Genomic DNA, 12582 nt, shown 5'->3' with positions numbered 1-12582 from the left:
CTGCTTGAGCTAGATTATTTCAAGTTCCTGACCTCTGGGTGGTGAGAGGGGCTGATGTTTGGAAACACAGGCACTTGTCTTTGTCTCTTGAACCCAGCGGGAGAGCTCAGCTAGGGGCCTTTCTTGTCAGGCGAGTCCACGGATGCGCTCGGCCTGTTCTGGAGCTGCCGGTCTGTCCTCTGATCCTCGCCTCTGCCATCTTAATATTAATATGCCATGAATAAGCAGACAGCTGGTTGAGCAGGCAAACACTCCCTCGACACACGCTCCAGCACACACATGCACACACAAAACAACCGGACGAGTTTGGCTTCCGAGCAAAAACATTGATCCTGAGTCCCCTCACTGTGAGTCAATCTGGCCCCAATAGCCATTCAAGTGTATCAGCTTGATCTGATGTTTCCCGATAAAAGAAATTCCTCCCAGGGTATGAGTACGTGTGCGAGTGTGTGTGTGTAAGGGATATTGATTGTTGAGCGACATGGCAGTATAGATCCCAAGCAGCTGCTAAGAGTTTAAATGAGGCCTGCAGCATATCATTAAATCACTATGATAATGTCTAAGGAGACACCAGCAAAGCATTTCTCTTTTTTAGCCTCTAAACAAGAGCCAATTTGTGTGAGTATTGCACTTCTGGTTGCATTATCACCTTTGACTCGCACTTCAAATACGTCCATACAAGGGGTTAGACGTTGTTAGGCCAGAGCTGTGGAACCTCTGCTGATTAGGATACAATAGCTTTAACCTTATAGGTGCAGAGGTTCAGCATACTCTGACCTCCATGTCAGTTTCACTCCTGAATTTACCCAAAGATTAATGCACACAAACAAAAAAAACTACTTTCAGAATCTTTCCTCAGAGTCTTCACCGCTCTGTGGTGGTTCGGGGAATCTTTTTTCCTTCACAGGATCCATATAGATTCTTTGCTTTCTTTTGATGTTTTCCCTCTTAGCTGTTCTTCTTAAAGGGCTGCTTTTCCAGATATGTAAATGAAGCTCACTCTCTGCACCTTACAAGGACTGCTATTTAGCCGGTGAGAACTATTGAATGAAGCTAGAAAACTCTGAGAAAACAGCGCCGGTGAACGAGGATACCTTGAAGAATATTTTACAAAGATGTTGTGCTGTAATCATTACAGCTTTGCCATCGTTATCACAGTTTTCAACCTTGTCATTTTGTTGAAGCTGGGTTTGCTGTTAAACCTGCTTTATATTACGTAAATATATTATATGTACCAAGTTTTGTTGACAATTTACCCAGTAGTAGACCCATTTCTGGCAAATTTTTTGAAAGGACAAAATTATCCGATCAACATTCCCATCTCCGTGTCCAATAAATGCAGGTTATAAATATGTTTACTATGTGATACACTGCTCAGTATGTATTCCACCTCTTATACCATACGAAGGGAGTGTTTTAATGCCTTAATTAGAAATAGAAACAGTGAAAAGAGAGAGAGTGAGGATGACATGTGACAAATGTACTCAGTCAGATTCAATTTTCCGTGAGGTCTAGCTGATATCTCCATAGTGCTGCAGAACGTTAACACTGAAAAGCAATGACCTTCCACTTAATACAACTTTATATGTGACTGTAGTAATTCCAGTGAAAAGATTCAAGGCCACTACAGCACTTCCATCAATGAGAGCAAAGTCTTTGTGCTTCGCTTTCCATTAACTTTGACCATTCAGGGCACATTTTTACACAAGCTTGCATTGAGGAGTTTCCACACACGCATGCACACTTCCGGATGGCAGAGGTGCTGTGGTTATAAGCCGTGTTACCACAGGTAATGCGATCACGGCGCAGGCAGAATGATGTGTTTATATCATCAAGGGTGAAACAAGATGGAGGGAGGATGATGAAGAGTAGCAAAAAGGAGGGAGGAGGCGAGGACAGGCACGACACTGAAAAGCAGCGCGACGATTGAACGATTGAACGTGTAACGGGCAGGAAGAGGTGAGAACTTGTGAAAGGAACGGAGGAACGTATTCAGGAGGAAGGGTGGAAAAATGAGAAAATGGGCGATAAATGGTGAAAAAGACAGAAGACGGAGAAGGCGAGGGTGTCTCCCTGTCAATCAGATTAACAGAGAATTGCTTTGACCTGAAACCTGGAGGATCACGTTTGCTCACACATATACACATTCGCAAATGCACTCAGAATGGTTTCCACACAGCTGTATGGAGATAAATGTGTCTCACTCGCATCCAGTCTGGTGTTAAGTGCATGTATTAGGGCGTATCAGCATTCATGTATGTGGGTGTGTGTGGGGGTGTGTGCATGCGTGTGTGTGTGTATGTGCGCGCTTGTTTCTCAGTGTAAGTAAGTGAATGAGTAATGAGTGAGTGATGGATGGACGATAATGCACATTTGCCCTCTCTCACGAGGGCTCGAAGTGCTTAGATGTCTAGCCTGGCTCACACATACACTCGCACAAAATGGTGTTAGATAAGACTTCTTTCCCACTTATTCAGCGTATAGAATACATGAATCACTTCCCCACACTCCTTCCCTTTTATGCTTACCTTTCACTACATTTATTTCCTTGCATGTCCCTTATCTTAAACCTCTGTCTCTCTCTCTCCCCCTACGTGTCTGTCTCACCCTTCTCTGCTTCTTAGTAATGGAGCTAATTTGTTTAGCACACAAAGAGTGTCTGTCCATTAGTGTAGGCCTAGGGAGATGGTGACAAATCACACCAGCATGTGCCTCTGCTCTGTGTTCATTATTGTGAATGGGGAAAATGTGAAACACCTCATACTTCATTAGAAAACATGTATTTACCTTTAGTTACTTTGAAATAAATATCATTCTTTTTTGAAAGGGTGTCAGCCAGTTGGAGCTCTTTGTTTTGCCGTGCACGAGTCAAACAGAGAGACTTTCTGTACGTCTGCACTTCACGTTATCGAATTAAGTCAGCGCAGCAGGAAGGTTTCTGTGCTACCTGTAATACAATAATATTATGTACCCTGCTACTGTTGCTGCTTACTGCCATTAAATGGACAAAATGATTAATGTGGCTTTAACACCTGAGAGACACCAGGCTGCCGAGCATATTTACTCTTCACTTGTAGAAGTTTCTCCCTGCTTCATTTATTTGATTCAAGCACCATTCAGTTTGTCATGCAGTCCGAAATATTTAAATTGTATGAATGGATAAATGTAATAATATATAAAAAGGAACACTTTGAAAACACATCAGATCTCACTGGAAAAAGAAATCATGTTTGATATCTATACTGATATGTACTGGGTAATGTGTTAGGAACCAAAGGATGTCATATCATTTAATGGAAATGAAAATGATCAACCTACAGAGGGCTGAATTCAAAGACACTCTGAAAATGAGAGTGAAAAACTGAAGTAGCTGCCTCGTCTATTTTGCGGAAATTTCATTGCAACAACTCAAAATGGTACTCGGTATTTTGTATGATCCCCAAGTTGTTGTTTTGAGGAATGCTCCTGATGAGACGATGGATGGGGTCCTTGGGGCTCTCCCCCCAGACCTGGACCAGGGCATCACTGAGCTCCTGGATACTCTCTGGTGCAACGTGGCAGCGCCGTGTGGAGTGACACATAATGTCCAGAGGTGTTCTTTTGGATTTAGGTCAGACGAGCGTGGGGTGGGGTTAAGTCAGTGGTATCAGTTCATTCATCCTCCAGCCAATGCCTGCATGCTCTCACCACATGAGGCCGGGCATTGTGGTGCACAAAGAGGATCCTAGGATACACTGCACCAGCGTAGGGTCTGACAGTGTTCAAGGATTTTGTTCTAAACCTAACAGTAACGGTGCCTTTGCCTGTGTGTCCTACCATAGATATGCCTCCTCCAGACTATCACTGACCTACCACTAAACCGGTTATGGTGAACAATGTTACAGGCATAACACTCTCCATGGCTTCTCCAGACTCTTTTCACATTATGTCCTCTGGGTGAACCTGCTCTCATCAATGAAAAGCGCAGGGCACTAGTGGCAGACTTGCCAATTCTGGTAGTCTATGGCAAATACTAATCGGGCTTCATGGTACTGGGCAGTGAGCACAGGGTCCACTAGAGGATATTGGACCCTCGGGCCACCCTCATGAAGTCTGTTTCAGATTTTTGGAGTTAGACTACCTATGCAACCTCTGTAGGGTCCAGGTAATGCCTCATGCTACTATTCACTAGCTGGACCCACATCCTCATTTTAGGTTTGGTGGCGGTTTTTAGTAGATAAAGGTGAATGGCTTAACCAAGAATTGAGCTGCGGTTTGGGGAAGGCCTCGATGGGGACTGGCAGCAGCTCCCAGGCCTGGCAGATGTACTAATGAGAAGTAAAGAAAGAATTGAAAAAAGGGTAGGGAGAGAGGGGCATGAAAACGAGAATGAACAGATTGTAGAACGGGGGGGGGGTCCATATATAGATAAGACCCAGAAGGGGCGTGTTTGGAGGCGTGATCCCACTCCTGAAATTCAAATAATTTATCTCCAAGTAGCGACTCCAGCCAAATGCAACACTAGTGAAAAAAGCTGTCAGAGACGACGATGAGTGTAAAATGTCAGTGGTCTCCGCCTCTAAAACCATTCTTGTTTTGGAGGCTGTCTCACTGTTGCCCTTCGAATGCACGTGCTGGTAATTTCAGCAGAAACTGATCAACATCACTTCTCCTACTCAACTGATCAAATGAATATTGCAGAAGTTTAACTGACTTGACCTTATATTCTGATTAAAAAGTCCAGTGTATAATTGCCAATGCCAATCATGTGAAGCTACTTTCAAGAACAAAAATACGGAATGAGGAATAAGCACAATAAGTAAATTTAAACGCTTCAAAGACCAGTTACAACCTACAACAACACCTATAAACAAATGATTTCATAATTCATAATCAAAAGTGATGACACCTGCAAAAAGTCTTTGTCACAGCAGAAATTTTTCATGCCCTGTGTTCCTCCTCAAACATGGAGTGGAACAGACTCGGGTGGGTGAAATTAAATCATTTCAGTTCACTTGACGACAGCTTGGTATCTTATCACAAGTAAAAGCCTCCCCGTGTACGTCAAAGCTGACATAGTGAAAGTGAGGGGGCAAGAAGGGAAGATGGAAAACATAGTCAGTAATCAGTTGTTTTTAATCGTGTTACATTAATTTACCCTTTTCAGTTTGTTAGGTCCAAATAAATCACTATGTTTACTTGTATTTTACTTTATTTAGTTTTTGTGATAATGAAATAATAATGTTTGTTAACACACAAACTAACAAATTTCTCCAACATTCCTGTCACACATTGCTCTGCCAAGGACAGTTTCTGACTGTAGAACTTCTTAATATGATTACAAGCATAGAAATGCTAACAAACAAAACAATGACTCTTCATTTACATGTTTTGGTTTATTTGCAAAAAGACCATGGAAACTTGGGCACGAAGGTTCAAGTAATTCTACTTCATATGATGGTTAAAAACATAATCAAAAGAGCTTGTTGCAAAAACATGATAGTAAGTACACACAGTGTCTCCATACACACAAACAACTGTGTCATAACTGTCCAAGTGGTGGCCACAAAGAAAAATATCCCAACCCAAGAAAAGAAAAGTGTAGCAAAACATGAGAGTGAAATACATCTGCTGTTTATGACTCCAGAATCTTTATGGTCAAGGAAATAAAATCTTACCATCAGAGGCAGCTCTGCCCATGTCTTCACTGGTTTAAACAATAGTGTGTGAAATTGTAACTCATCGAGGGATCAGCCCCTATAAAAGTCACAGCATAGAAATCAATTGCCAGCTTTTATGACTGATATATAATGTCTGTATCACATTGAAGTCTAAATTTCTTCATATTCAGCTTGATATCAACCACTACACTGATATCTGGCACTAAGCAAGCAAGAGGAGCTCCGAATTGGGCATCTCTACCTCTTCTCTTGCCAAGACACTGTCACTGTTTGGGGACGCTCCAATGCATCATGCTGACTCCATTCTACCTTTTATCCATTCATTTCCCTTTCCATTAGCACTATTAAAATGATGTGACATTGGCTGAAGCCGGTAACATAAACACTCTGGCTCATTCCCTTTTGTTTTTTGTCGTATTCAAGATAATGTAGGCGACATGAAGACAGATTTTCCTTTATTCAGTGAGAAAATGTTTTGGAGGAAACATTATTTTGATCCCAAATGTTATTTCAATTTTTGCTCACGTCTGCTGGCAAATCTGCATGTTTTCTCATCGCTGGCTAATAGGTCAGCACCAGTGGGAATGTGATACAGGGAGGCAAGGTCAGTTTTCATTGATTGTTTAATCAGTCCTTTGTTTGAGAAGGACGCGATTAAGATGGGAAGACATGGACTGCTTTTCCCCAGCAGGCTTACAGTACATATACTTTCTAAGCTATATGCCAAACAGTATTCACTTTGCCTACGACTGAACACGACTCTATGTGTGTTCGTCGGTGTGTGTGTGTCTGTATCCCAAACAGTTTGGTTGCGAGCAACTCGAATAAATCAGGTACAAATAAAGCCCAGATGATGAGACATTTGGAAGAGTGTGAACAGTATCCTCCTCGCTCTGCCCTTCTATTTGTTTGTCTGTCTGCTTGTTTGCCTCTCTGTCTGCAAAGCTGGCGTCAGTCTCAAGGAGATCCTCCTTCTCTTTACTGCTCCCTTTTCCTGGGCAGAGCTGATGGACACAGCAGATTTTTCTCCCTGAATAGCTGTTTTTATCTCTTTCTCTCTCCCTCTGTCCCACTGTCTTCCCCTCCCTCAATCTCTCTCGCTGAATGGCTGTCTGGCCCGGGTTAAAGGATTTTTTTTTTCTAGATGTTGCTGAAACCTGATATTGAGATATTTTGGCACACTATCTATGAACATATATATTTAGGCTTAGTGGCCAGAATAGAAATCCCTCCTGGCTGTGTTAGTGTTAATGCCTCAACTAGGGGATACCACAGCAGAAGCAAGCTTGAGATATGGAAGTGTATATATCCTGGTTTAGGGAGATTGGATGTGTTTTTGCAGATAGGGGCCTCATGTGCTACAGGGTGGGGGATGCTGAAGGGGCTCTCAGCTTCGCGTATGCAACCGAGACAGGGCGACAGACAGGGGCAGGGAGGGCTTTGTGCACCAGCCCTTTCCCACACTCCCTTTCACCTTTTGTTGTATGGCAACACCAGGGCTCTCTGACATGACGAATCGCTTTGCCTTCTTCACTGAGTTGGTGGCAGTATCAGAAAGTAAGAATGTAGTGAGATGAATTGATGTGTGCGTGCAGATATATAGGTGTGTGTGTGTGTGTGCGTGTGGGTGGGTTGGAGGGGTGTCCTTTAATCTCAGTACCTGAAGCTGCCAAGATTTCCCATCCCTTGTCCCCCAAATCCCCCTCAGTTTGTCACCGGGGTGAGGCAGAAAACTCAATGCTTCAAGCTCTGCATGGGCAGATTCCTCAGTGCATGAGCCAGACGCAGCCACACATGCACATGCTCATATGCGCACACATGCCTCTGCCCAAATGCCAGCACCAAGCTGTTGCCCAAAAAGCGTTCAGGCTGTCACAATAGAGACATTACCACATGAGTGAGTGGCTTTGAATAGGGCTAAGGGTGTGTTTATACAGAGAGTGTGGAGGGTGAGCGGGGGAGTTCCTGGCAAGGCAGACGACCCTGCCATCACCTCTGCCCCCTTGTCAAACAAGCAATCGCCGCCAATGACACATGCATGCAGCACGCACTCCTGCTTCATTTCCTTTTGTGCTAGTCCGAGTCTGTAACTTCTCTCGGTTTTATTTTTTTTATTTTTATTTTTATTTTTATTTTTTTACTTGCTAGATACGGGACAGGGGAAAAGAAAAGGGTTTTATTAAAAAGGGAGCGCTCCAACAATGTGTTTATTTGTTTGTAAGGAAACGGCACAGAAATAAGTTGGCTGGTTAGTGGACCACTGCAGTGAATAGCTGACCCAGTCAGGCTAATCAGGGTGAAGGGTTAGAATCTAGAGGTCAAAAGAGAAAGGAAAATGAATGAAAGAAGAATCCCTCTGCAAATAAATTACAGATTGCGAAGAAATCCATACTTCCTTGTGGAAATGCATGTGAAGTTAGGAGGGTGAAAAGGTGTCAGAAGATGGAGACGGATGCAGATAGAGACATGAGCATAAAGGCATAAAGAAACACATGACAACATTTCAAACATTTGTTAGACTAGTGTCAGCTCTGTCAGTGGATTGTCACCGCATGTGTTAGCGTGTGTCTATGTGCGTGTGTGTGTGTCCTCGGCGTGTCGTTATGCAAAACCAGAGTCTTCCACAAAGCATGGAAAATGGGTGTGTGTTTGGGTGCATGCATGTGTGCATGTCTGTGGTGGAGGGGGGTGACACGGGTTTGAGGGGCTGTGTCACTCCATCGCTGCGGGAAGGCATGACAGCACTGTTTTGTCAGCGCATGGATGGCTGCAGCATCATGGCAGCAGAAGAAGCAGGAGAAGTGGAAGAAAAGCACAGGGATGGAGTGAGTAGAAGGAAGGGAAGATTTTTTTCTTCTTCTTCTTCTTCTTCCCACACTCAATAAGGAAATTAGGTCATCCAAGTAAAACCATTGCAAGGAACAAATCATCATCATAATTGAAGCCTTAACAAATGTGTGGAGGTGGTGGATTCACGCACACACACACACACGAACGAGAAAAAAACACAAAAAGCCAAAACACAATTGCAAAGCCGCACACATGGCTGGGAGGAGGTAAAACAGAATTTCAGCATAAATCAGGGTATGTTTGACAGTTTTATAGCTCTTTCAGGAGCCTCATTTGGGATAGAAGCGTGATAGAAGAACGTTACCCGTGGCAAATATAATTGTGGTCATGATCCTTCAATAAATCAGGGGATGGTTACATCACATTTGCCTGGAGGCTCCACAGGGGAGGAAAAAGTCCCAGCGCATCAGGTGACCTACAAGTCACCTGAGATTGCTTTAGTTTTTCTCACTGGGAATTCACAGAGGGAAACGTGCCAAGAATATGTACACAGATACGCTATTTAAGGAATAGTTAGTCTGTTTTGGGGGAAGTGTGGTAATCTGCTTTCTTCATAAAAGGGTTACATGAGAATACCGATGCCACTCTCCTTTCTGAAATGTAACCAACAGCACTAGTTCAGCACAAAGCCCAAATGTAAGGAAAAACTCTAGCCTTTCTCTGTCTGACTCGAATCCATAATTATTAGGAAGTTTTATATTCTGAAAGCTCACATAACAAAGTTAGGTTGATATAATTGAGAGTGCCATCATTCTTATACCTCTTAGCAATAAAGTAAATAAGCATTTTTCTTGGGATACTGCATTTAGTAGTTCCAATTAAGCCCTATTGCTAATAATATGAATTGAATGGCTCAGAATAATCACAGGTCTCATTTAACTGTTAGTAACTTTAGCTTTATATGTGCCATATTCTCGTGAAATGTCTGGTTTTCAGGGAAATAATTTAAAAACCATGATTCAAATTCTGTATATGAATACAAACATAAATGGACACTCTCAGGAGGTGAAGTGTCACAGAAAAATTGCCATTTTTTTTTTACCTCAGGGGCACGTCCCACCAGCTCTGACAGTGGGACGTGCTAAAAAGTGGAAGATAGAAAGGTCGACCTTGCACACTCTCAGCTCTTCCTCAGGTTTCATATGACAGGCCAAACACATTATTTATTCATGTTTAAGGACAGCTTGCTCAAGACTTACCAACACATATACCCAGCCCACACATACATGTAATATGGGCTGAATAAATCTCCATAAGGAGATCTGTTGTGCATGCCAATGCTGTCTACTGCTGGTTGCTTCCAAAGCAACAATACCAGGAACTGGGCAAAGACACATGGAGAGAAAGAGGCCGAGCTGATACCTGTACGGTAATCACTGTGAGACCACGACTCTTAACAAAATAGCTGACAGCATTTCCTACAGTGTTACCCAAACAGTAATGAGATGACTGGCTTTGTAATAGTTTGCTCTGCCAAGGACTATTGTTCTGGCATTTTCCATAAGAGAATGACTAACTCACCTGGATAATCTGGCATCATTTTTAATAGGCATAATTCACCCCTTAAACGAGGCCTCTTTGGGGTTTGCCAATTTGCTTCTATTTTTCAGTGCTTACAGTTCTCATTATCAACATAACCGGTGACAAATGTCAAATTATACATTGCTATTAATATAAATGAGCTAAACAGTGAGCTAGATAAAAGTGTCTTTGCTATAAATACATAATCTTTGAAATGTTCAAGATCTACGAAGTTGGATTTACAGAAATGAATGACGTTTGGTTTTGCTGTGACATTTCAGCCAATAATTATTCTTCAAGCGCAACTATGAAGGCTACTGCGCTCAGTTAGCTTTGAAATTTTACTCTGTCACTCGGCCGCTTGTAATGTTTTTTCATAAAAGTCAACATGAAGCCAAATCACATTATCATATGTTGATTTTTTGCAGTGTAATACAGAGTCTCCACGGGCCTTTTACATCACCCAAAAAGCCAGGCGGCTGATTGACAGAACTTGGCTGACTGTGGACCCTCCTTCCCAGCGTCTCCTCCTCTCTCTCTCTGCTCTCCCGTCCTCCCCTCTGCTCTCTCTCCCTGCCTCAATTGCGAGGCTGCGCTCACCGACTCGACACGGCGAACAGGGATGCAGCGAGGGCGCAGCGCAGCCTGAAAAATGGCATCACCACGCGTACTGTGGATCTATCCGTCCCTTTCCCTCCTGTCCTCTCTGCTTCTTTTCCACGCTTTTCCGCCATGCCGAGCATTACGGAATTACCCGGAGAATGAAGGTGGGTTTTTGCCCCCGACGTGTTTCGTGGAGCTTTAAAGTCGAGTGAGTTTAGATGACTTGGTCGTGCGCTGAGTTGTTGGATGGAGAGCCCCATCCCGCGGCGCTCCACTCGCCGGAGAAGGAGCGGAGCGCAGCGGCGGAGACTCCCGTTAAGTGCTGCTTATAAATCATGCATAAAGGAAAGCGGAGAGAGGGAGTAAGAGAGACAAAAATAGTGTTCGTCACGTTTTTTTCTTTTCCGAGCATGCTGACATGAAATTTTTATGACATATACGCGCAGGCAAACCTGCCGTGTATCATCCAGAGAATGCTGAGGTCGACTTGTCACTTTCTGACATTTTATTAATCAGTGGACTATTTTTCCCTGCGTCAAAGAATACTAACTTATAATGATTATGCCAAAGCAGCATTGGCATCTCTGTCAAAATTCCTCTTAATTATAGATATCTTCATTATTATTACAGACTGATAAATGTTTTCTTCTCTGCCGTGGACTGTTGCCACTGCCTCAGTCTGCAAATGAGGAGCAGCAATTACATTAAATTTGTCACACGCTGCTGCTGAGCCTCTCTCGGTTATTGTATTAACATCGATGCTCAGCCTGAAATTAGCCAATGTATTTACTTACTAACTACTCCTGACTGCTTGCTGGGTTGAAACATGGGGGCTGGCTTGTTTAAAGGGAAGTTGAACTTGCACTAAATGGAGAAAACAGAAGATCAATGTGCTAAAGTCATAGCCAGAAAAACAAAAAACAAAACAATTATTAGTTTATGAAGCAGGTTATTTGGATTAAATTGGAAGTCTGTGGTGTTGTTTTGCTTGTTGGCTGTCAGACAGTCTGGCTGGAGATGATACAGCTGTGACTTGTCATCCTGTGAATCATTTTTGTTCAGTGTTCCCCCAAAAGCTCCACTGAGTCTTGTTTTGAAGCTCAACAAAGCTTTTCTGTCACTATGATTTGCCTTTCATTGATATTATTTTTCTCTGTATTTTCTCAATCACTATCACACACATACACAGATACGGAGAGACCTCAACTCCAGGCTTACATAGATTAAACAGTGAGCTCTGGGACACTCATACAATGACAGGCCCCACTGAGGTTAAATGGGATCTCCTATCTCTGGCTGACTTAACAGTATAAGCTGCGTGTACATACATTGCTGCTAAATGTATGTCACAGCCCGGAGGAGTTCACGCAGAACAAAGGCTCTGAAGGACAGAAAGGCAGCGGACGAGAGGGAGAGTAGAGATGGAGTGGAGGAGCAGGAGGGTTTTTTAACTGCAGGAGACAATGCATGTGAGGGAGACACTAACACACTGCTGAAATATTCAGTGGAAAGAGCACGAATGATGAAACCATCTGGAAGCGAAAGGAAACTCCTGTTGATTTCAATAAATAAACACAGAAGCATGTGAGCCGCTGTGAATGTTTGCAGGCACATGTGGATCATGTTCATGTGGGGTGACTGATGGGTCAGAGGGTTTTCATTACTTATAAATGCACTTTTTAAATAATGTGCTACAAGTTAGTCATCCTCCAGCCAGTTCCTGCTGTTTCAGACTATTGGCCTAATTGGCACCTTTAAGCCCACTGCTCCATGTGCCGGTATCTGTGTGTGTGGTGTCTGGTCTGTGTGTGTGTATACGTTCACCAGTGGGACAGTAATCCAACGAAGCCACTTTTGTCAGCTACTCTGTGGCTCGCTTTTACCTTTTGGCCTGCCAGTTTTCCTGCTGTGACCGCACGTGCTTAGCTAAGGGATTGTGCTTCTTTGT

The 12582-nt window shown here is 43.2% G+C and overlaps 1 protein-coding gene across 2 annotated transcripts in view; it reads left to right on the top strand.

Moving 5' to 3' along the window:
- Positions 1-10629: 10629 nt before the first annotated feature.
- The window catches only part of epha4b (eph receptor A4b), a 79464-nt gene continuing 77511 nt past the window's right edge, over positions 10630-12582 (top strand). For both annotated transcript variants that reach the window (XM_063462900.1, XM_063462899.1), the window contains exon 1: positions 10630-10798. In XM_063462900.1, coding sequence (XP_063318970.1) covers positions 10684-10798 — 115 coding nt within the window. In that variant the 5' untranslated portion in view covers positions 10630-10683. The remainder of the gene's footprint in view (positions 10799-12582) is intronic.

This window comes from Pelmatolapia mariae, linkage group LG18 (genome assembly GCF_036321145.2).
Source record: "Pelmatolapia mariae isolate MD_Pm_ZW linkage group LG18, Pm_UMD_F_2, whole genome shotgun sequence".
In the NCBI taxonomy this organism is placed as follows: Eukaryota; Metazoa; Chordata; class Actinopteri; order Cichliformes; family Cichlidae; genus Pelmatolapia; species Pelmatolapia mariae.
This window is presented reverse-complemented; position numbering and strand designations above follow the sequence as displayed.